Here is a 26050-nt window from a genome sequence, read left to right on the forward strand (position 1 = left end):
CAGTCTGGCCACTCTACCATACAGGCCTGATTGGTGGAGAGCTGCAGAGATGGTTGTTCTTCTGGACGGTTCTCCTTTCTCTCCACAGAGAAACACTGGAGCTCTATCAGAGTGACCATCAGGTATTTGGTCACCTCACCTGACTAAGGCCCTTCTCCCCTGATTGCTCAGTTTGGCCCGGCGGCCTGGGCCCTCATTTATCAATGATAATATTATTATCACAAATCAATCAGATTTGTGCATAAGTACGTAAGAAAAGTTTCATGCAAAGTGTAGGATCAATCAAATTGTACACTATAAAAAACAAAATGTTGGTTTTTGTTGGATTAACTTAAAAAAGTAAGTAACCTGGTTGCCTTAAAATTTTGAGTTTATTGAAATTACAAATTTTAGTTGATGCAATGATGGAAATTTGTTTAATAAATAGAAACTCAAAATATGATTGTATCTGAACCACATAAAACATTTGATAAATTTGAAAAAAACAGCACTATTTGGCATGTTTCACTGCGTCCTCAGAAATAAAACACACACAATTACCCAATATGCTTACAAAATCTTTTAATAATATTTTAATAAAGGTTGTCGAATCTCATAAAATGTTCATTAACTCAAAATTTTAATTTCAATGAACTCAAAATTTTAAGGCAACCAGGTAACTTTTTTTTCTAAATAATTGTTTACAGTGTACTTATACATAAAAATGTGTGAAAATGTAAGCACACCTCTGAGCATTGCTTACTCAGAGAAGTGGTAGCGACTCTCCACATAAAAAGCATGAGTGGATTCCTTATTCCTTTAATTAATTAAACACTCAAGTTATAATTTGTGTAGTTTTAAACACGATGCGTAATTGGTGTTAAAGCCTATAAAAGACAGCTATGACTAATGTTGATGCAACTATTTACTTTGGCCCCAACTAACATCCGAAATCCTCAACAATTTAAAACAAAATGTGGCTTTCATGCTACCACCAGATTTCCAAACATTATTGGAGCCTAAGACTGCACCCACATCACCATAAAAGCACCATCAACCAACAAATGTAATGATGTAACTAGAAAAGTGTTTCATTTTGTACAACGTGCGAATCATTTGTGATGCAAATTTGTTAAACGTCGTTGCGCGACTCATTCAGTGTTTGTGAAGTTCCTTTTCTTTGCCATTACTGCAGTTCGGAAAAAACACAATCTCGTACTTTATAAAGGGAAGTGTTGTCACCATATATGTTTATTGGCGTTTCTGAATACTAATGACCGTGTGAATGTGAACGAGCATGGTAATAATTAGCTACACACATGTGGGATTTGTCAACAATTGCTTGCGTAAGAACTGTGTGCGCAGTTTGCTAAATAGGCTACAGATTTTATATTTATGCACATTCTAAATTTCATTCGTTTCAAGCCAAGTTTCTTAACATTGTCATTATGGGGGATTGTTTAGTAGAATTCTGAGAAAATTATTAATTTAATCGATTTGAAAATAATTCTGGGAGGACCTGTGGTCATAAAGCTGACCAATCACAGCTGTCTCGATCTGTGTAGACGTGACTCCAGTGAGCGGTTCTCATCAGATCAGGCAAACAGTGCAGAACATCAGTTACTGAGCAAGATGAGAGGTTTACTGTTACTGCTCAGCGCTCTGGTACTGCTGGAGTCAACAGACGGAAACCAACAATATGATCAACTGAGCCAACATGACAGAGAGATTATTGACAGGGCAATAGAAAAAGCCAATAAGGAGCATGGACACGCCAAACACCTGGATTTTGTCTCCATTCCAGATGTTGTGAGTTAAACTTTTATCATTTTACTGTAATTGATAAATGTTATTTTTTTCTGTGCTTATGCATCTGCCTTAACGTGTTTGATAAAACATATTTAAACATCTCCTACACTGTAAAAAATTATTTAGAAAAAAAAGTTACCTGGTTGCCTAATTTTGAGTTCATTGAAATTAAAATTTTGAGTTAATACAATGTAAAAAATAAAAAATAAGATTTGACAACCTTTATTAAAATATTATTAAAATATTTTGTAAGCATATTGGGTAATTGTGTGTGTTATTTCTGATGACGCAGTGAAACATGCCAAATTGTACTATTTTCATGATTTATCACATTTTTATGTGGTTCAGATACAATAATATTTTGAGTTTCTATTTATTAAACAAATTTCCTTCATTGTATCAACTCAATTTTTTTATTTCAATAAACTCAAATTTTTAAGGCAACCAGGTTACTTACTTTTTTAAGTTAAAGCAACAAAAATCAACATTTTTTTTTTACAGTGTAGATGTATGGTTGTCATCTTTATGCTTTACCTGTATCTTTCCTCTATTTGACAGAATCCTTACAAGCAGATGCTTCATGTGTTATTAAAACCCACCTCATGTGACAAGATGACAAAGAGTGTCCATCAGAAAGACTGTGTGATCAAAAATAAGGCTAAAGTAAGTAACTACTCGCTCTCGCATCTCGACTGTCTGCTTAGAGGAGTCTTTGTAGAAATAAAAGCTTACAGTTTCTCACAGCTCTGTTGTATTTTTCACAGCCTCAAGTTTATTGTGTTGAATGTCGTCGATCCATGTCCTGTTTTCTTCTTAAAGACACAGAAAAGGTACATCACATATTAATCAAATATTGTGGACACACACCTCCTTAATTTACCATCATGATCCAATCTTTCTGTTGTCGAGATATTCCTGCACTAAAAGGATTTAACTGTTCTCGTTGCAGATTAAACAAACCATATCTGAATGTTTGAATCCTTCATCAGGGACTCATCATGTTGGGGGAGTAAATCTGTTTCAAAAATCAGAAGATCAGCCTCAAACTGGGTGTCTGGGATGCATCTGAGAAATAAAAACAATCAAGGATCTGAACTAAAAAAATAATAATAATGAAATGTACCCTATAAAACTGATCCACCAGGACAAGTTTCTTTATCTAGAATTGTATTATGAAGATGAATGTGTATTTTTGCTCAACTATAGCATTTTTTCTCATGTAATGCTTTCCTCATGTAACGTAATGCTAAAATCTCATGTACATGTAATTGTCAGAGATATATGGCCTTTTGTTTGTATGTCCTAGTGTTGAATAACACAAATGTCAAATTAATAATTGTTTTAAAACATTTAGAAATGTCTATACTCTTCTGAAAACGTATTGTAAAATTGTTCCCGAAGTTTCCAAGAATAAACTGTGACAAATCTTTATACAATGTATTGGCGCTGAATTTGAGGTGAAAGATAAGGAGCGATCTGTAAACAGATGTCCCGCAGTGTGACGCAGTTATTCTGGTGTTTCGGTTACTTTAATTGGTGTTTTAAATTGATATAAATTACAATATACATTATATCAAGGGACTTGAAGGGCAAATGCAAACTGTTGGCTTTATTAAGGAGTTTTTTATTATTATTATTATTAATCATAACAGTCTTTTTTCTTTCAGGATTAACATTTATATGCTTTTGAAAGTGAAATGTCCAACACTGGGGCCAAAGTGTGTCTCATAACAAAAGGAGAAACAAAACTAGATGGCTGTCTAAATATAACCTCATGACTTGAGTAACTGAAGTAGCCTAATCATGAAACCCAGATTTTCTATTACCTAGTAACAGAAGGGTTTGCTGGATTGTCCATATAAAGAGCTAATCATATTGTAGAAAATTGATGTAATAAATAATGTCACCTTTTTCATGCTCCTATTCTATAAAAACGGTTGTACTCTTTTTGTTTGATTCTCTGTGACTGACTCGAGGTCCTCCGGCCTGAATAAAGCATATTCAAAGGCATGTCTGGAGTCTGTCTGATTACTGCGGCACATCAGGCTGAACACTGGAGACCTTAGGCCTGCTTCTGTCCTCAAGTGCTGAAGGGGAACACTGCATTTACATTTACATTTATACATTTAGCAGATGCTTTTATCCAAAGCAACACTAGAGACCTTATTCAGTGTGTTCATAAGGGATGAGACGTCGCCCGACTCAAACAGGTCGAAGTGGAGACGCCTATAGAGTATACATTTGTAGGTGTCTGGCATACATGGTTTAACTTACTCAGGTCGTAGAGGAATTTCTACCACAACTTTAAAGCTATAAAACCGCATGTCAGTCATGTGTTGAATGACAATGACAATGTGTACAGCATCATATGAAACTCCAATTAAAGCTACTTTTATTATAAGACAGGGAATTAAAGAAACCATAAAATAACAATAAAAGCAGAGAACAAATGAATCAAGATCACTGGAGAGGCTTTGGCTTTTAATACATTTCAGCAATGCCAGCTTTACAAAACATCTCAGAATAAAAACGAAAAAATAAAGGACTTTGCTCAAATGTTCGTACAGTCTTTTCTTATTTACAGCCTTACATTTTATGGCAAACTTTAGAGAATGTAGAAAGATATCATATTTTGACAGAGAACATGTGGTGATCAAACAAATGAGAAGAAACTTAGATTTTTGCAACTTATTTGAAACAAAATTTAAGTAGTGAAATATTAATACCCGTGTATAATGTCATATCTGACTAAATATTAGATAGATAGATAGATAGATAGATAGATAGATAGATAGATAGATAGATAGATAGATAGATAGATAGATAGATAGATAGATAGATAGATAGATAGATAGATAGATAGATAGATAGATAGATAGATGGATTTGTTTCCCTTTTTGTTGTTATACCCCTACACACTAACTTTAGCCAAAGAGCTAGTTTTCAAAACCATATAAATACTAATCCTCGGAGAAAAGGAACGCTAGTTATGATTAATTAAAAATCAATTAATAATAGAAAGAAAGAAAGAAAGAATCAAACAAATGAGAAGAAACTTAGATTTTTGCAACTTATTTGAAACAAAATTTAAGTAGTGAAATATTAATACCAGTGTATAATGTCATATCTGACTAAATATTAGATAGATAGATAGATAGATAGATAGATAGATAGATAGATAGATAGATAGATAGATAGATAGATAGATAGATAGATAGATAGATAGATAGATAGATAGATAGATAGATAGATAGATAGATAGATGGATTTGTTTCCCTTTTTGTTGTTATACCCCTACACACTAACTTTAGCCAAAGAGCTAGTTTTCAAAACCATATAAATACTAATCCTCGGAGAAAAGGAACGCTAGTTATGATTAATTAAAAATCAATTAATAATAGAAAGAAAGAAAGAAAGAAAGAAAGAAAGAAAGAAAGAAAGAAAGAAAGAAAGAAAGAAAGAAAGAAAGAAAGAAAGAAAGAAAGAAAGAAAGAAAGAAAGAAAGAAAGAAAGAAAGAAAGAAAGAAAGAAAGACTTTAGTTGTGTGATAAAATAAATAATGATATCAGAAAAAAACTAATATTATGGAAAAGAGAGGGGGAAATTGTGTCCGTCTGACAAGCACGTGCTTCCGGGCTGCCTCTGTTGACTTCCGGGAAGATGGCGAACACCGGGGCGGCGGACGACCACTGGCGGAGTGCAAGGGGAGAGTAACGGAAGACTGGAGACCCCGAGGTTAACCGGCCCTGACAGACGAGTCCGCCGCGGCGACAGGAGCTCAGGAGTCGGTATCGAGATCAGAGAGAGAAAGAGTTCCGCCCAGGCAGCTTTACCTCCACATACACTGATAATCTCTGACTTTAGCTGCTGGGGAAGGAGTCGCGCATGTTGATAAAGCCATGCCCTACCGGATCGCACCAGATTCACGCTCTGCATTAGCCATAGTTTAATACAACTCTCAGCGTTTCGCAAAACAACCACAGCTTCAGACTGAATCATCGGTGTAGCGGCTCGTCAGCTCTGCTCCTCTTTCGGGCCTCAGCAGATGCTCCATAACTCCAGCTTTTACAGCAGACAGTCCCCTTACAGCCTCCATTAAAGAGCCGTGTGTGAACCCACACAGCTGTTCTACACAGTTAGCCATAGAATCGATTAGACTCGGCAATAATCTTGCCAATGCCACCGACTCCTGCGGGCAAATTCCTCCTCCTGACCCTGCACACCCATCCATGCGCCATCCTCTGAGATAAACATGTAAGCCTGCTTCAACCACTATCATGCGAGGTCTTATGGCAGAAATTGTAAGGAAATCATTTCCCCCCGGGTTCACAAACAAGGCTTAAGCTATCCCCAAACTAAAATGCATGTTTGAGTTGGAATAATCTGGCTCTAACATGTCATTGTTTTGTCACAAGATGCACACCAGCATGTTTTTTTCTAGGGCACGTTTATAAAAGTTCCTAATTGAACTGAGGTATAATCCTAGCTTAGTCTAAGCCCTGTCTGTGAAACCGGGCCTTTATGTTTAGTCTGTTTTATAGTGGTATATTTTTAAAGGAAAATCTGACACTGTAGTGTTCTGGTACAGCGAAACTATTAAGGGAATGCTAGAAGAAGCGTTCACACATCTGTCAAATGTACTCCTCGTCATGTTGTTTCAAATCAGAATTACTTTCTTCTGTGAAATTTTAGGAGGTGTCACTCTCCAAAGCATCATTAAAGTAGTTCATATAAGTTAACCATATTCGTCTATAGTCTCAGAAATCATTTTAATATGCTGATTTGATGATCAAGAAACTTCTTCGTCTTATTATTATTATGGTTAAAAACAAATGTATTTCTGTGCAATATTTTTTGGAAACCGTGATGCAATATATTGATCATTAAAGTGGTTTGTCTATATTCCAATATTAAGGAGAAATTACAGGGAATATGCCCCTTTTCAAAAAATGAGCTTAAAGTTGTTATTCACAGAAAGTCTTGCTTGACTGCTGTATTGAGTTCAGCCAGTAATAAGGTCAAACGGTTTTGGAAAAACATGAGGAACGAGTAAACTAACTGTGTCTGTTTGAAAATCTTTTATTCTCACCAAGGTTGCATTTATTTGGTCAAAATAACAGTAATATTGTGAAATATTGTTAGTTTAAAAGAGCTGTTTTAAAAAGTATTTTATTATTCCTGTGATGGCAAAGCATCATTCCTCCAGTCTTCAGTGTCACATGATCCTTCAGAAATCAATCTAATATAAGGATTTGCTGCTCAAGACAAGTAACATTTCTTATTATTAATCTCCAGAACGGTTATATTTTTGTGCAAATCGTAAACCATTTATTCATTTTTACTTGAGATTGAAATATCTTGTAACATTAGAAATGTCTTTTATATCTTTGATGAATGTAATGCAACCTTGCTGAATAAAAGTATTAATTTTTTTTCTTAAAGGGATAGTTCACCCAAAAATGAAAATTTGCCTATGATTTACTCTCCCTCAAGTCATCCTAGGTGTATGACTTCATTCTTTCAGACGAATACAATCTTAGTTATATTAAAAAAATTATTGGCTCTTCCAAGCTTTATAATGGCAGTGAATGACTGTTTCTGTTTTCAAGTCCATAAAAGTGCATCTATCCATCATAAAAGTGCATCTATCCATCATAAAAGTGCATCTATCCATTATAAAAGTGTATCCATCATCATAAAAGTTAATCTATCCATTATAAAATCTATCTATCAATCATATAACTGCTCCACATGGCTCTGGGGTTAATAAAGGCCTTCTAAAGTAAAGCGATGCATTTATGTGGGATAGATATCTATATTTGAATTTTAATCAACTAAAATAACTAACTTGGTCTGAAAGAAGAATGTTCTTTACACTTAGGATGACTTAAGGGCGAGTAAATCATGGGCTAATTTTCATTTTTTGGTGAACTATCCCTTTAAATCCCTTACTTAGATTCACATTTTAATTTACATTTTTGTATCTGGATCAACCTTATAATAATACTACTTGTATTGTTGTGTTATGAAAGTTCATAAATATATCTTAATTCATGAATGAGGTGTGATTCAGATGAGAGGATGGGATATCCTCTCCTCCGCTCAGGCCCTGGTGGAAAGGGCACATCAGTTTGACAATTCTCAGGTTACTGTCTATTTCGGGAGCAACTCCGCCTGCTTCATTACTGTGGAGATGAGTTGCTATAAGTGCTGAACCATAATGTTGCATCGTACTGGGGTTCAGCACTGAAAAACTGCTGATAAAATTATTTGGATTATGAAGTGTACTTAAAGGGTTTGATCATCCAAAAATTTAATTTATGTCATGAACTCCTCCCCCTAATGTCGTTCCACACCCGTAAGACCTCCGTTCATCTTCACACACAGTTTAAGATATTTTATATTTAGTCCGAGAGCGTATGCAAGTGTATGCACACTATACTGTCCATGTCCAGAAAGAGAATAAAAACATCATCAGAGTAGTCCATATGAGACATCAGTGGGTTCATTAGAGTCTCTTGAAGCATCGGAAATACATTTTGGTCCGAAAACATTGTCTTCTCTTCTGCGTTCTCAAATAAAGATTCAAACGGTTATGAATCAGCGTATTGATTCATGATTCGGATCGCGTGTCAAACTGCTGAAATCACGTGACATTGGCGATCCGAATCATGAATCAATACGCTGATTCATAACCGTTTGAATCTTTATTTGAGGATTGAAAACAAACGCTGAAGAGAAGACAATGCTGAATAAAGTCGTAGTTTTTGTTATTTTTGGACCCAAATGTATTTTGGATGCTTCAAGAGATTCTAATTAACCCACTGATGTCTCATATGGACTACTCTGATGATGTTTTTATTCCCTTTCTGGACATGGACAGTATAGTGTGCATACACTTGCATACGCTCTCGGACTACATATAAAATATCTTAAACTGTGTTTGAAGATGAACGGAGGTCTAACGGGTGTGGAACGACAGAGTTAATGACAAACTTAATTTTTTAAGTGAACTTTAATAAAGGATGTGTTTTCTGTTTGTAGGAGTGTTCTCTTGAACTTCCCTGTTGGACTACCCCATATACCATGCTGGGGCTGCCTGTTCGCTTTGGCCTCTTAACCTGCAGGAGTTTCTCCTCGCCCCGCCAGCCTTCTCGCCTACTCAGTCTAGGTGCTCTTACTAATATGTACACCACACGCATGTACAGCGGTGGTGGAGGCAAGCCAGGCCGGCGCATCAGCCTGATGGGAGGAGGGCCGCCCATGCTGGAGAACCACCATCATCCACTCCCTCCACATCACCCTCATGTCCATCAGCCTCAGAGCTATCCACCCGTTTATCAAGCCCGCCTAGATGCCCATCGGCCCCATTACCAGACACACCAGCATTACCACACACACCCTCAAGTCGCCCACCTCCCTCCTCCACACTACCCGCCTCATGCACATCTGCACCACGGCAAGAAGAAGACCTGGAACTTCATCCATGAGAAGATGAGCTACGACACTTTCTTCACCATGAAGCGGCTGATCGATCGCTCGCGCACCGTGGATGAAGTTCTCCGCTGGGTCACGCAGAATCCAGGCAAGATCTCGCACAATCATTATCCCATCGCCCTACAGAAGATCGGCCAGCTTCTGGTGCTGCAGCAGGCTGGAGGTCAGGCGGGTGGAGCAGCGGGCGAAGCAGCTTTGCCAGCGACTCCTGTCGGAGGTTCGGCGGAGAACGCCATACGACACATTCTGGATAACCAGGATTTTCAGACTCTCTGTGATGCCATTGTCAGTGACTGCTCCAAGTTCGACAACTTCAGCATTGTTAACTGCCTTTATGCTGTAGCTGCTCTTGGTGAGTCTTTCACGTTTTGTTCAATGACAGTGTAGTCCAGGGGTCCCCAGTCTCGGTCCTGGAGGGCCGCTGTCCTGCAGAGTTTAGCTCCAACCCCAATCAAACGCGCCTGAACCAGCTAATCAATGCCTTTATAGGACCTAGTAAGACATTGGGTGCGTTTACATGCACACCAATAAACTGATAATTAAAAAAATTCAGCTTATTGAAATAACCAGTTTTCCCCGTTTACATGCACAGCGGGTTACATACAAGCGAGCGGGTTCTCTGCCCTAATGCGACTTGTACTTCAAAGGGACTTATATATATTTTGGGCCATTTTCCCTTTTGACCAGCAAGAAATATATTCCAGCGTTTCACAGACAAGGTTTAGATTAAGCCAGGATTAGGCGGGCCTTAGTTCAGTTAGGACATTTAACTATCTTTTATAATTGTGCCTTAGAAAAAAGCATTACTGGTGTGAATCTTGAGATAAAACAATGGCACTGACATATTTTAAAGCTACACTGTGTGATATTTTCCCCCATCTAGCGGTGTAAAGGTATATGACCATCCAGTGAATAATAGTTTCTGTTCCTCTCAATTCTGATTTCGTTTTAAGTCCTACGGTGGCCGATTTAGTCCAAGATTAACATGGCAATCCCCCTCTTCACATTCAACACGGTGCCATTGAGTGTTAAAACGCGAAAGGCGAAGCTTGAATTTATATTATAAATATACTAATATACTTTCAAGATGGAGGGGCAACATGGTGACCGGCATTCGAACCCCTCACCCGTATGTATTTTCAATGGCATATTATAAACTTACGAGAATACTTTATTACTTGAAAGAAGTAAATATACATTAATGAGCACATATATTTTTATAAGAACTAAGTGTTTTTAGCTAAGAATAAACTAAAAAGTTACACTGTGTAGCTTTAAGATGTGTCAAAGAAAGATTATTTCAAATAAAACAGCTCAAACTTGATTTTAGTTTTGGGACTAGACTTAACTGGTGGTTATTGTCCTACAAGTCTGTACCCAATAGGCTTTAATATGCACTTACACACATTCATTCAAACAGATCCCTTATAGTGGTTAAACCAACGTCTCTCCACGATGTGAAACTATTATTTATTATTCCAGGGTGAAAATCTAAATGTCCTTGTATTGGAGTGATAGGCGACAGAGTTTTGGCTTTTTCTTCCCAACTCCTGATTAACTTCCACACTCGTAATGTGTTTCTAACAGTCCTTTTCTGCCGTAGGCCAGAATTTTTATTCAATGTCTAAAACAAATGAAAGACAGGCCATTGAGATATACCGAAACTCTGAGGCTAGCTGGTACAGCCTTATATCCGGATGCCCAAGATCTCCTTTTTTTCTGGGAAGTTGCATCTTAGTCAGTTTCAAGTCTTGGTTTCATCCGGTGCCAAATAAAACCGCTGAACCAGCCACTAACATGTTTAACTGTAGGGCAATTTTGGAGAATTGGGATCTTTCGAAATAAGTACAAGAAATGAGGCAAGACTTGTCATCTTGATCAAAGCTATCCTTTTTTAACATAGACAACGGCAGGGTTTATCTATCCAAATCCTCATGCTCATGCAAAATAACTCATATACATTTTCATAATCACTGGAATAGACTCGTCCGGTTGAATAACAAGGAAAAGGCTGTCATCTGCAAACAAAGCAATTTTATGTTGTCTTTGATACAAGTATCCTGTGTAAAAGGTCATTTTTTCGCTAATGTAAAGGTGGTTCAGGCTGCAGGGTTGCCAATTGACTAAAGAAAGTTATTAGCAAGATTGTAGAAAACTAATTAAAAATAAATGTCTATGACCACCCACTGCTACTTATACCAATGATGGATAAGCGCAGTTACAACAGCAAAATATGTGGGAGAGCGATAGAGTGTGACTATATTGTATTGCAATAGAGGTAGCACATAATATTAGTACCTCATAAAAACTAGTTAGCACATCATTTGTAAAAGAAAGATTTTAATGACAAAATGTGGTTTTGGTTACACTTAAAATAGTTACAAAATAGATGTGAGAGGATAAAAATGTATACCATTAATCGTGCCCAGCATAATATGTATAATGTTGAGTGAGAGAGAGAGAGAGAGAGAGAGAGAGAGAGAGAGACAGTGAGACAGTGAGAGAGAGACAGTGAGACAGTGAGAGAGAGACAGTGAGACAGTGAGAGAGAGACAGTGAGAGAGAGAGACAGTGAGAGAGAGACAGTGAGACAGTGAGAGAGAGAGACAGTGAGAGAGAGAGACAGTGAGAGAGAGACAGTGAGAGAGAGAGAGAGAAATCATTTGTTTATATATCTTTTATCTATTTAAACCTAAATATGAGACATTTACTGACAAGGTTCCCCCACCATAAAGATGTGAATTCATAGACCCCCGATGTAAACACATCTTGGCCAATCAACATCTCTGTCTTTAGGAATTCCAAAGAGCCCCAAGAAAGATGGGGCTTGAAACAATAAAGCAAATGTCTTTGATTATTTTCAATCCCACATTAATTAATATTCACTCCCCTACTATTTGAAGTAACAGATGCAGAGAATACCAGGCCCATCCTGTCGCTCTCCATCTTTCATATGAGCCTCTTAAAGCAGAACTATAACCTTTTTAATCTTCAAAAAGGAAAGTACTTTTTTCTCCTAATTTGATCATGCAATCCCCGTGCTCAGTGCCAATGCAAAATATGTTTTTGCCAGCTAAAGTGTATGCTGTTTTTTATCACTTCATTTTTTTTCTTCAGACAACACACATGCACGATGACACCAATCTAGAAACTATACAGGATAAACAACTTCTTAAACAGTTTCATTGTACACACTACTTTAAACTATGTACCTACTGCTTTAAATGACCCCCCCCCCCCCCCATTATATTCCAATGACAAGGGAACGTTGTTTCTAGTGCTCTTAACACAAAAAACGTTTGGTACAAAAGCGACGTACTGAAAAAGGCAATGACAGAAATCAAAATAATACATACATTCATGCTCTCACACACACATATGTGTGTATTGGGGACACTAAAATTATGATCCAAGTTATTCAACTAAATATACAAACTAAATGAATTAATTAGGTCATATTTAATTCTATAAACTATCCAAATCAAACTAGCCAAACTTGTCCTGTTTAACACCGTGAAGCTGCTTCGAAACAATCGTCATTGTTAAAGCGCTTTATAAATAAAGTTGATTGATTGATTGATTGATTGATTGATTGACACATCCTCATATATACATAAATTATTTACATACGTAATGCATAAAGCTTGTTTAGTCCTCTCTTGTAGGAACAGTCTTATTGGTTTCCAAATTCCAGTTTATCTTTTAGTATAAATCTCAGTTCTTCCAAGTGCAACATATTTCCCAGTTCCACATCTCAAAACAAAAGGGATCAAATCTGCTTTCCACATCTGTAAAATAAGTATTTTTATTGAAATGGCCTGTGTTTGATACTTACTACAAAAACCATTCTCTGCTCTAGAAGTCCAATACTAGGCTCAGGTTTCAGGTTAACAGAATGTGCTTCAGAAAGAAATTGAAATATAGATTTACAAATTGGCTGGTTTTTACAGCATGACCATAAAGAATGAAGAATGACCATTTCTTCCCGATACGGTAGGAAATTAAACTGAATGTGGAGGATTTTAACTGTGACGATGATTGACAGGGCAGTTAAACGGTGTGATGGGATGCTCGTAACTAAGCGACAGAGTCCGTTAAAGATGGCGATGTAGTCCCGAAGCTTGCATACTTTTCTGCTACACACTCAAAAGTATATACTTTTTCTTCGCAAAAAGAGTAGATACTTTTAGGACGTAGTATAATGCTGCCTTCACGTGCTATTGGAATTATCGTAAATACGAGTTTTTGATGTAAATTGCACATGAACGCCCTCTGATGTCGTGTTTACCACTGGGAAGTTCGGAAGTAATTTCCGAGCAATAAGTTCCCGAGATGGGCGTGGCATAACCGTTAGAAATGGCGGATGGGAGACGAATATCTGCTGTGGCAGGTGTTTTATTAGTTTTTTTCCACAACAATTCATTGTCTTGTTGTTAAAGTAGTACATATTTACATAAAGTAATCATTTGAAGCATATTGTGTATTTTAAAGACATCGAAAATCGCATCTAGTTGACCATCATTACAGAATAGTGAGCAAGCTGACTATCTAGATGGTGTTACAAAAGTAGTTATACAATAGGATCATGTATGGCTGAAAACTATTGCCATTTTAGTCTTTAAGCAGCCTTACCTTGTCTACATTATGCCTTTATTGTGAATGCGATTATAAACAATATGCTTTCTGTTTGCCAGTGATTCTGTAATTTTCTGGGACCGGGAAATGACTGAAATGGTTATAGTGTTAAAATAACATTTTCCCAAGACACACAAAGTATGAACCTTCCGTCCTCCATTCTTTCCTACAACAAAGCGCCTGAACACAACAAGCTCATAATCACGCCTTCTGAAGTGGAAAGTAGGAAGCTTCCGATAGCACGTGAAGGCAGCATGTAGGCGAATTGGGACGCAGCACTTGACATTTGATCGTTTTGCTCTCCATCTCATTTAGGGCTGCCCAGTGACTCTCAGATTGTGCAGGTGCTGGAGGAAGAGTCCCAGGCCCGTCTGTCCCAGTTCAACCAAAAGGACATCTCAATGGTTTTCAGCAGCAGCATGAAGCTGCATCCGTCCAGCCAGCATCCCCTGATCGAGTCGTGTCTCGCCGGCCTGGAGAAGAACATAGAGCGGGAGCGACACCCCCAGACGCTCTTTCTCCTGCTCTCTTACTACCGCACTAAATGGAGAGCGCTGCGGGCGGCGGATGGAGCTTCCCCGGAGCAGCTGGTGGTAAACCGGAAGATCCTGCGGCTGGTGAAGCACACCCTGGCCAGTGTTAGCAGCGTCAGGGACCATGAGATGGCTCTGCTGGATGAGATGCTGTCTGCATGTGCCAGAGAAGCCAGCAACAAGAGCCTCGAGCTCATCTTCAGCTCTCACCTCTTCTACCAGAACCGGCAGGAGAAGTTTGTGAGCAGTCTTGCGGGTGAGTTAAAGTGGTGGTTCCGTGATTTTTTTTTCTAGGCTTGGTTGTGTTTATGAGGTGCAGAATAACATGTCTTAATACTTTTTTTTTTTTTTTAAACACCGTACTTTTCTTATATTCTCCCTTTATTCCACACCGCTGTCTCCACTGTCCTTTGAACGGCTCGTTTGTTTCCTGCTTCTATGAAGCTCATCCCTCCGAAAAACACAATGGTCTTAGATTGGTTAGATGGCCAGATGTAGTTTCCTGTATTTTTATTGGCTGAAGTGCCAAGCACAGGTTAAGGCCACGCCCCTTCCCATTACTGGCAGAAGTCACATCTGCGGAGACTAGCAAGGGTTTATGATGTCACCAACCCAGGAAGAAGCTCGTTGTAGTCCAAACCGGCCATTTTTGTAGGCAATAAACTGCCGTAACTTTAAAAGATATCTCCGTTTGCATTGAACTTTCAGCGCTGTAACTTTGCAGATACTGTTTATGCTCAAGCAGTGACATTACACACTAACTAAAGTTTAAAAAAGTGAAATTGGATGCAACCACCCCTTTAATGGCACATTTGTCTTCATAAGGTTTGCCTGTAAAAATCTTAACACACTTCAGTAGTTCTCTCAGTAGACATCTAGGGATGTCAAGTTACACAAATTCCCATGAATCATTAGCCTTAAAGGGTTAGTTCACTTAAAAATGAAAATTATGTCAATAATTACTTACCCTAATGTTGTTCGACACCCGTCAGACCTCCGTTCATCTTCAGACACAGATGAAGATATTAGTGTTGAAATCCGATGGCTCAGAAAGGCCTTCATGGACACCGATGTCATTTCCTCTCTCAAGACCCATAAAGGCAATAAAGACGTCGTTACAAAGCCCATCTTTGAAAAGCCATCGGATTTCAACACTAATATCTTCATCTGTGTCTGAAGATGAACGGAGGTTTGACGGGTGTCGAACGACATTAGGGAGAGGAATTAATGACACCATTTTTTTAAGACTACCTTTTTTTAATAATAAAACAAACAAACAAACAAACAATAAAAGCAGTAATATTGTGGCATATTATTACAATTCAAAATAACTGGTTTGTATTTGAATATATTAATTTTATTTGGACCTAAAATGGCAAAGCTGAATTTTCAAACCATGACCCTGTCTTTATTGTAATTTGTGATCCATCCCTCCTGAATAAAAGTATTAATTTATTTAAAGAAATACAGTATGGTTGTGTTAGTGTATATATTTAATGTATTGCATCAACATATTTTAGGCTTTTTTATAGCATATTTCAAAAAAAAATTGAATTTTTTTTCAAAAAGTTTCTATATATTTCATATATGACATCAGAATTTTTTTGAAAGACACTAGGAGTGTTATATTAATAAACATCAAGAAGTCAAACTATAGGCTTGTGATGAACAGAATTTTCTGTAATAATTCTGATCATTTTTAATGTGTGTCCAAGGAGAAATCTAATGGTGATGTTCCAGCAGGGGCCAAATCCTTGACCCTTGATATATGATGCTATTCTGTTTGCTAAAATTATGCTAAAAATGTCCTGTGGCCAAGAACTGAATAACTTTAAATCCTTTTTCATCTTTTTAGAGGAGTTGCCTAAAAAGGTTGATAGCATCACGCCTTACACCATGGCTCTCATTGCCAAGTACATCGCTCGCCATCGTCTCAGAGAAACACGCTTGCTGGACACAATCGCAGACTTTTTGGTCAAGAAGGGTGAATACCTGGACAGCAAGGTTAGGCAAATTCACTGGTTTCAGTACTAAAGGGTTGTTTTTGTGTTTAGCCATGAGCCTCAGTCAGATAATATCTGGCTTCCTTTTGTCTTAAAGGGTTAGTTCACCCAAAAATGTAAATGTGATGTTTATCTGCTTACCCCCAGGGCATCCAACATGTAGGTGTGTTTGTTTCTTCAGTAGCAAATGAAGATTTTTACCTCCAGCCGTTGCTGTGTGCCGGTCATATAATGGTGTGAATGGGTAACAATTCTATGAGAGCAAAACTATCAAACAAAAAAACATGCTTAGACAACGTGCACAAAAACCCTGCTGCTCCTGACGACACACTGATGTCTTAAGATACGAACCGATCGGTTTCTGTGAGAAACACAACAGTATTTAAGTTTTTTTTTTTTACCTCATATCCAGACGAATCTCATCTAGTGTTCTCATCTGCTATTACTTCCGTCTGGTAAGGTCAAACTGGTGCAATGATATATATATATAGATTCCTCATTAGTACCTGCACGGATCGCTCAAATGAGGCATCTATATAATATATATCTATGATCACACCAGTTTGACCTTATCAGACGGAAGTAATAGCTCGTCGAGATGTGAGGTAAAAAAATAACAAATACTGTTCGATTTCTCACAGAAACTGATCGGTTCGTGTCTTAAGACATCAGTGTGTCATCAGGAGCAGCAGGGTTTTTGTGCACGTTGTCTAAGCATGTTTTTTGTTTGATAGTTTTGCTCTCATAGAATTGTTACCCATTCACACCATTATATGACTGGCACACAGCAATGGCTGGAGTTAAAAATCTTCATTTGTGTTTTACTGAAGAAACAAACCCACCTACATGTTGAATGCACTGGGGGTCAGCAGATAAACATCAAAATTTTTATTTTTGGGTGAACTAACCCTTTAAATATAAACCAGTTGAAACCAAATGCAGTGTATTTTTTTTTTATTTAAAACTTTTCCTCTTTCAATGTTTCCCCTTGTCTAGGTGATCCAGAAGCTTGTTTTCCCATTCAGTCGTATGAGTTATCGGCCGGCTAATGAGGCTCAGTTTTTTTCCAAGCTGGAGATGGTGCTTGAGCTAAAGGCTCTGAGCTCTCCGCTAGCAACTGTAAACATCCTCATGTCCTTGTTCCAGCTGGGTCATTTCCCTGGGCTTGTTCTTCACTGTGTCTTCTCTCCGTCGTTCATCAGCAATGTCACCAGTGAGTTCGAGTCGGTCGTTACTGAATGCTTGTTTTGAAAGAAAGCTAACTGGCATGTTTGTTGAGTGCTAAGAAGACCACCACTTCTCTATTGAGAGGATAAAATAGTCAGTCCTTATGTACTCAGATGGTTCATGGCTTCATGTTTGTTTTTTAATGTTTAATGTTGTATTTATAATGTCCTAGTCAGCCATAAGTAAACACCGAGTCTGCCTCAGACCAGTACACACTCATGCAAACACATCACAAGGGAATAGATATCAATGGTGACCTCTGCTGGTGGATTTATTTCTTTATAAAAATATGTTTTATTCACTTTAATTCTTTAACACTTTTATTCAGCAACAGGCTCCTGTGAAAACACATAAAGACCTTTTTCATGAAAAATAATCAAATCTTTGTTCTATAAAGTACTTTTTTTTATTAATGTAATCTTTCAAAAGTTTAAAAGAACTGTTAGAATACATTTTAAAATGTAATGTACTCAGGTGATACAAAGCTGAATTTCCAGCATAATTCCTCCAGTCACATGATCCGTCAGAAATCATTCTAATATGATGATTTGCTGCTCAAAAAAACATTTATGATTAATATGTGAAAATTGTGATTTTTTTGTTTTTGTGGAAACCCTGTTTTTCTGTTTGATTCTTTGATGCATAGAAAATTCAAAAGAGCAGCATATATTTGAAATGCATTTTGTTTTTGTCATAATGTAAAAGTTTGATCAGTTTTAATGATTTTTTTCATCCCCAGACATGTTTTTGGCTGGATTGTAGAGTGGAGAGGTTGATTTATTTCCTCTCAGTAAAGTTGTAGCTAAACTCTGTTCTATCTTTGCCCATGTAGACAGCCCGTACGCCCTGATCGTGCGTCGGTACCTTTCACTTCTGGATGCAGCCGTAGAGCTGGAGTACAGAGACTACACTGGACCTCGCCTTCAGGACACACACAAAGTGCTCATGTTTGACCACGCTTTAACTGCAGATGAGGTGAACCGCAAATACAGGTAAGTGACTTTACAAGTCTGCTAGTGTCCTGGGCCCTCATTTATCAACAGTGCATAGAAAAGGTTTTATATTTTGTTCTAAGAATGAAATTTAGACTGTGCCTAAGTACAGTAAAATCAGTATTTATCAAACGTGCACACACAGTTCTTACACGCACGAGTAAGAAATCATTGTTGATAAATCCCACGTGCATAAGTACCATGCTTGTTCACAGTCATTAGTATTCAAAAACGCATACAATAAAACATATATGGTGACAATACTTCCCTTTAAAAATCACAGGACTGTGTTTTTTCTGCACTGCAATAATGACAAAAAGAGCAAAGAAGAGGAACTGACAAACAGAATGAGTTGCACATCACGCTTAACAACGACAAATTTGCATTACAAATGATTTGCATGTTAACAGAATGAAACCCTTTTCTATTTACATCATTAAATTTGTTGTTTGATGGTGCTTTTATGCCGATGGGGGTCCGGTCTATGGCTCCAATAATGTTTGGGAATCTGGAGATAGCGTGAAAGCCACATTTGATTTCGGCTTGTTGAGGATTTCTGTAAGGGAACTGCATGTAGGTTGGGGCCAAGGAAATAATTGCATTTAACATTCGTCACAGCTATCTTTTATAGGGTTTGACACCAATTACGCATCGTGTTTAAAACTACAAAAATGATAAATTGAATGTTTTATAATTAAAGGAAACACCGGACATATGTGAATTCCTTAATGCATACTGTGACACAAAAGCAAAATTGCTTTTTATGTGTAGCATCGCCTTTGGGTCCTCCAGAGCGGCTGTACAGCCAAATCAAATTCTGTTGCATTATTTTCCTGTTAACACTGTCAAGCTACTTTCAAACAATCAGCGTTGTAAAAAGCGCTATATAAATAACGGTGACTTGACTTAACTAGACCAGTGTCACTTGTACCACTATATTCTCTGCGTAAGCAATGCTCATAGGTGTGCTTATATATACACACATTTCTACGTATAAGTACAAGTTGGTAGATCCCACACTTTGCGTGATACTCTTAGCCTGGATGCCAGCCAAACTCAGCCCCGCCCACAACATTTGAGCTCAGGCAGTTCGGTCTGGACTCGATCCATAGAGGAGTAATTATGCCCGGACAGAAACTGTTCGGCGGACCAATTAACTTGTCGGAGCGGGCTTTAGACGATGATGGACAGATGATAAACAGTAACGTAAGCATGCACGTCATCAACGGGGCTTGGATTATATTTGTTTGTCACCTTCACTATTTCTCTTTGAAATGATGATCATTTTGGTAAGTACTCTGTCTATTATTATTAAATTCTTTTTTTTACAACAGCGGCAAAGATCGTTTATTCCAGCGTGCGTGCTTGCCAAGTTTTTACAACAAAACCAACTACAACGCCAACTACTAGCCCAAAACAATAGCTTCTCGGGGGGATTCTCCGGATAAAAATGGCATTTGGGGGGTAAAATGTGTATTATTTTGGCAAGGTTGCCTGCTAAAATTTGCATTCCTGGGTCTATATATCACATAATTGAGGTCGCTTCAACCCGGGGAAATGGAAAACAACCGTCCGGAAAATGCAGACATGGCAACACAGTGCATTTGAGCTCTGTTGACATTTGACAAATAACGTTATGCGTCACTCCGTTGCTCTGATTGGTTGTAGGTCTGTCCAATTGATGTGTTTCCTGGTTCGGTTGAAACACTCCCCATAATTACAGCCCATAGACTCATATTCTGACTAGCATTGAGTATGACCACGCCAGGCTATGAAATCTGTACGTACGCACAGTTGATAAACGAGGGCCCTGAAATCCAAAGGAGAAGTGGCACACATTTGTCCAGGTAACAGTGAGTGTTTGTGTTTCAGTTATAAAGGTCTGGTTGCGGAGGCGCTCCGGCAGCTTGTTGGCGAGCACGGCTACAAACAAGATGAAGTTCTCGCACCAGGATATTACACAGGTGATTTGTGAACTAACAAGTTCTTGTTAGTTCAGGTGAAATGCAAGAGGTTACAGTACAACAAAGCTCTATTAATCAACTTTTAAAAGAAAACCAGAAGACATAATGTGTAAGGCACCAATAAAACATAAGTCCAGCACAGACAAAAATTAAATATATAACTTTTTTAACTCTTTTTTTCAGTCCAGACTTGTGTTGGCTTTTTATGATTTTGCATTTGTTGCCCACTGCATGCTCAGATTCTATGAGTGCATTTTATTATGAAATTTCATGTGCAGTTTTCTCTCATGGCAGACTTCCTGCTGTGGATTGACTGCACAGGCCGCGTCCTCCCCATCAGAACAGGCACACCAGGAGCAACATTAGCAGCAGGTTCAACCCCATGTGTAGTACTGAACCTAAAATCTCCGGACGGGTCTGGCTCAGTCACGGCCCTCACTACTGACTTCCAGAAGTTTTCTCCCTTTGCCACATCAATGGAGGAAGGGGCTGAAAAACGAGCCGGAGAGGAGTCTGCCTTTCTTTCGGCTCACATTCGCTCTCCGGCAGGATCTCAGAGGGTCGGCTCTAATGGAACGGGCTCACTGGACTACAACCCATATTACACCGCTTCAGATTATTACTCGAATCTAGCCAAGGAGCACTCTCTGGAGAGCCAGGACAGCTCCACCCTCAGTAGCCCCTCAGACTGCCTGACCCAGACAGGACCCTCCGTTCCAGGGACGGCCGCTCCGCAAGACTCCCTGTTCCAGTTCTCCATTGGAAAAATCCTGGAGGATGAGGGGGGTGCTGCGACAGGAGCCGACCCAGGCCCCGACTGTGAGATTACTACGTTTTACGAAAGTGTGTCGTACCCAGAGGGTGGCGAGAGTGATTTAGTGGCTGGTTCTCCACTGCAAATTCACAACCCTGACAACCCTGAAGCTGACAGGACCACAGGAGAGCAGGTGAAGAGGTCAGTCCTTCACAAATCATACAACTTCATCAAAATCATCATCATCTTTATTTATTTGAGCATCTGAATTCTACAAAATTCAACATAGTAACAAGTTTCAACAGAAGAAAATGATTCAGAAAATTAAAATAAAGAGGGGGAAAAAAAGAAACGTAGATGTGATGCTCAAAAAAAGTAAGCAGAAGCTTAAGCTTATTAACGCCTACCCCCTTTTATACATATTTGAGCAGTAAATACATTTACTATAATCAATAAGAAAGTCGCCACATATTTATATTGTCCTATTTCAAAGAATATACAATCAAAAATATAAACTCTCAACCATTCTGTCAATTTCAAGACAAGGAAAGAATATTCATCAATAAGTACACAAAACCCATCATTGCCGGTAACAACTAGTCACCAGTCTTTTAATTTGCTTTTTTGTTCCTTATTGTTATGAATTTAGTGCATTTCCTAGCCACAATTGTTTATAATTATAAATAGTTTAATTATATTGTCTTTATCAACTTATATTATCTTTCAATACAACTTATGTGTCATCTGGGCGTTCATATTCTTGTGTAATTGACGCGTCATCCTCAATAAACCTGTCTCTCGCGTGATGTTAGGTGATGGATGTTAGATCTTTAATAAATCTAAATGTTTTTAAGGACCACTTAAAAATGTATCTGTACACTCTGGCATTTTAGTACATCAGTACAAGGTGCTATATAAATAAATAAACAAACGAATGAATGAACGAACGAACGAATGTGATACCCAGAAATGTTGAATATTCCAATCTAATATGATTTCTGACCTGTAAGGTTGCCAGAATAATAATCATACACTGTGTGTTAATAGGCCAGAGGGGAACTGCCCCCCCGACTGAGTCTGGTTTCTCCTAAGGTTTATTTTTCTCCATCATGCCCTGATGGAGTTTTGGGTCCTTTGGTCGCCTTTGGCTTGGGTTGCTCAGTTGGGGACACTAAAATTATGATCCAAGTTATTCAACTAAATATACAAATAAAATTAATTAATTAGGTCTTATTTAATTCTATAAATTTATAATACTGATCTGCCAACATTTTCGCTATATGATCAATTAAAATAAGCTGATAACATCATCGTTTTTTCCAGAACGACAGTACAGCCAAATCAGATTTTGTTGCAATAGTGTCCTGTTTAACACTGTGAAGCTGCTTTGACACAATCGTCATTGTAAAAGCGCTTTATAAATAAAGTTGATTGATTGATTGAATGTCTTGCTTATCATCTTTACCACATTCTTTCTGTCCTTCCTCGTATGCAGGGTTATTATGTCTGTAAATGATAAGTGGCATTATTGCCATAATTCTGACGTGCTGGTCGGATCCAGGGCCATGAGAGATCGTCACCTGCAGCTACTGGGCTACATCATACTACAGGTGAACACTGAACAATTTATTAGATTTATTCTGTTATTAATTACTCTTGAAGGTTAAGATAGAATGCTATTTTATGTTGTTTTAAATAGTAGAGATTTATTTTTTATTAAATTCGAATAGAACAATATATATATATATATATATATATATATATATATATATATATATATATATATATATATATATATATATATATATATATATTATTGTTATGGGGAATATTATAAATCTGTAATGAAAATGTAATTATCTTATTTCCCATATTAAAATAAAATTATATACTTAAATCAATACTTAAAACACATATATACAGTAAAACACATATTAAAGGGTTAGTTCACCCAAAAATGTAAGAGTCACACTATTTTACTATTTTAACAATGTCTTTACTTACTTTCTGGGCCTTAATAGTGTTTATTAAACTGCTGTCTATGGAGGGGTCAGCTCTTGGATTTCATCAATAATATCTTAATTTGGGTTCTGAAGATGAACGAAGGTCTTACGGGTTTGGAACGACATGAGGACGAGGAATTAATGACAGAATTTACATTTTTGAGTGAACTAACCCTTTAAAACTAGTTATTCGGAAAAAAATCAGTTTAAATGGGGAAGATATCAAGAAGATTTTTTGTTATTGAAAGAAATTAATATTTCTATTCAGCAAGGATGCATTCAATTGGACAAAATGTGACAGTAAAGACATTCAAAATATTACAGAAGAAATCTATTGCAAATACATGCTCTTCTTTTGAACTTTCTATTCATCAATGAATCTTAAAAAAGTTTTCCACTGAAATATTAAACTGAACAAACGTTTTGTAAGCACCAAATCATCATATTAGATTGACTGAAGAGTCATGTGTCACTAAAGACTGGAGAAATGATGCTGAAAGTACAATTTTACTATCACAGGAATAAATTACATTTGAAAATGTTTCCAAATACAAAACAGTTCTTTTAAGTTGTAAATATTTCAGAATAATACTGTTTTTACACAATTTTATATATTTAAATAAATGCAGCTGATGCCAAACTTGAACTTGTTACAACTTTCTAAGAAGTTTGAAACTTGGGTGAAAACAATTACAGAAACTTAGTATAAAGGTGGCATGGTGTAGTTATGGTAATACTACTGGTGTTGAACAATTACCACTTATAAATCATTATATTTACATGGCACACTAATGTATTAGAAAACAAATACAAACATGGTCATGGTCCAAAATAATAACCAACATGCAGAATTTCTCTGTGTCTTATTTAACTCTGATTTCATTGTAGTTGCCCTATCTGGAGTTGGAGAAGCTGAATGGGATTGAGGAAGTGAAGCAGTACCTACACAAAAAGCTGCTGGAGGTTCCTTTATGACGACATAAATGAAGCGAGTGTGTGTTCATGTGCTTCGGAGAGCATGTGCGACTTGCGCATTTTCAAGAGGTTTTGTTGTTTTCAGAAAGACAATGCTGTACGTATGTGTCTGTGTGTGTGTGTATGTGAGTGTTTGTACACGCAGGATGTGAGCAGTCCTTGTTTTCAGGACAAAACATCAGTTGACACAAGGAGGAATCTGGGTGGGTGTTATATTCAGTCTTTAATTATTCAGAGGTCTCCTCTGGGCAAAATTCAAAAAGGTAAATGTAGTAAGTCTAACTGTGCCTGGAAAACAGCTTATTCAACGTCATCATGCATACACTTCCCTCAGTGAGTGATCAAGGACCATTTCATTCTCAATGAACTATATTCAGCAGCACTTCTGAAATGTTTTATATTTTGTCCAGAGTGAGTGCTTTTGGTTTATATTCGGGGATGAGAGGAGCAGGTGGTTTATTATATGTTCCACAGCATTTTATTTTTGTTTTTGATGGTGTTCCCACATCCACTTTTGTGTCTGCACTGTTATTTTGGTGTGTTTAGGCTTGGGAGTAGGCAATAAGTTTGTCTTTTGGGACAAGTATAAGGAGTATAATATATTTTCTGGACGTGGACACAAGTGTGCAGAGGTCTGGTGATGTGCCACAGATATTTGTATTTCAGAAGCTGCCACCATGGCCACTGCTGCTCTTTGGTTTTAAACCTAAAATAATTGAGGGTTTGGGGAAAAATATAGACTTGTATATTAAGAAATAAGTGGCGAGATGTTGATTTAAAGAAGTCTTATGATGTGAACTGTATGGAGTTACAGAATAGAAAAGTTGGAATGTACAAGAATTATAATATGCAGGAATGGGTTGTTTATATATTTTATTTTCTCAAAATGAATGACACTTTGGTGTCATGTGAGGGGAAAAGCAATGCACAAAGTTGACTGCAGGATAGTTATTAAATAATGTTTTCATCTCCCATGTGGAGAATGTTGCATTTTTAGATTGTGCCTTTAGCGTATGGATCTGTCCGCATTGTAATCTAAAGATCAATTCTAAACAAAAAGTTTAATGTAAGTCTTATGAATAGACAAGTGAAATTAAGCTGCAATTAAAACAAAAAAGTTAATTTAACCATTAAAGAGAAAGTAATACAGTTGGGTTTGTCACTTTTTTTGTCACCGTGACAGGCAACAATCAAGTGTGATAAAGTATTATCATCTATTTTACTAAGTACAAAATAAGTTTTGCATAGTTCATTTTAACTAAAGCCAGGAAGGTTTGTTCAATCAAGGCCTTGCTTGCATCAATATGAACCATAAAGTTCCTAAAGTCAGATCTTGATAATATGGAAGATGTATTTTGTGCGAGTCAACCATATACCACTTTATCCGTGTGCATTTGCTTTGCTCTTTCTTTAGAGGGAAAGATAATTTATTATGGGAAGTGAATGTAAGTGGACTGTGTGAGTGAATGTCTGTGTGACAGGTAGCAGGTGGGGAAATGGATCCAAATGTCTGTTTATATATACATATTAAAATGTCTATATAAAAAAAGATTATTAAAAATAAAAACGCAGAAAACTTTGTCTTGAATTCTTTTCAAATTTTTTCAAGTTCTCATCCAAGTTTCCTCTGCTTATGTCTAGTTGGTACCGATATGCAGTGCTATTTTAGTGTGTATATA

The 26050-nt window shown here is 37.4% G+C and overlaps 3 protein-coding genes across 3 annotated transcripts in view; 2 read left to right on the plus strand and 1 right to left on the minus strand.

Annotated features, from left to right (window-relative positions):
- Positions 1-26050, minus strand: part of si:dkey-154p10.3 (PX domain-containing protein 1) — a 450183-nt gene that overhangs the window by 176287 nt on the left and 247846 nt on the right. The gene's annotated exons all lie outside the window — the stretch shown is intronic.
- Positions 1541-8002, plus strand: LOC137089386 (cystatin-like protein). The gene is made up of 4 exons (XM_067452967.1): positions 1541-1788; positions 2347-2451; positions 2553-2618; positions 7862-8002. The coding sequence occupies exons 1-4, from the start codon at positions 1612-1614 to the stop codon at positions 8000-8002; spliced, it is 489 nt and encodes a 162-aa protein (XP_067309068.1). The 5' UTR covers positions 1541-1611.
- Positions 5404-25950, plus strand: fastk (Fas-activated serine/threonine kinase). The gene is made up of 10 exons (XM_067453529.1): positions 5404-6042; positions 8833-9637; positions 14236-14709; positions 16309-16457; positions 17453-17669; positions 18516-18675; positions 20548-20639; positions 20934-21594; positions 22889-23003; positions 24285-25950. The coding sequence occupies exons 2-10, from the start codon at positions 8875-8877 to the stop codon at positions 24369-24371; spliced, it is 2718 nt and encodes a 905-aa protein (XP_067309630.1). The 5' UTR covers positions 5404-6042; positions 8833-8874; the 3' UTR covers positions 24372-25950.

This window comes from Pseudorasbora parva, chromosome 9 (genome assembly GCF_024679245.1).
Source record: "Pseudorasbora parva isolate DD20220531a chromosome 9, ASM2467924v1, whole genome shotgun sequence".
Classification (NCBI taxonomy): domain Eukaryota; kingdom Metazoa; phylum Chordata; class Actinopteri; order Cypriniformes; family Gobionidae; genus Pseudorasbora; species Pseudorasbora parva.

Bases quoted from the DNA above. Each gene is read 5' to 3' on its own strand.
- LOC137089386 (XM_067452967.1), top strand. From the start codon at position 1,612: ATGAGAGGTTTACTGTTACTGCTCAGCGCTCTGGTACTGCTGGAGTCA. The intron at 2,452-2,552 runs GTAAGTAACTAC...TATTTTTCACAG, and splicing joins TGATCAAAAATAAGGCTAAA to CCTCAAGTTTATTGTGTTGA. The intron at 2,619-7,861 runs GTACATCACATA...GGTGTGATTCAG, and splicing joins TTCTTAAAGACACAGAAAAG to ATGAGAGGATGGGATATCCT.
- fastk (XM_067453529.1), top strand. From the start codon at position 8,875: ATGCTGGGGCTGCCTGTTCGCTTTGGCCTCTTAACCTGCAGGAGTTTC. The intron at 14,710-16,308 runs GTGAGTTAAAGT...TCATCTTTTTAG, and splicing joins GTTTGTGAGCAGTCTTGCGG to AGGAGTTGCCTAAAAAGGTT. The intron at 23,004-24,284 runs GTGAACACTGAA...ATTTCATTGTAG, and splicing joins TGGGCTACATCATACTACAG to TTGCCCTATCTGGAGTTGGA.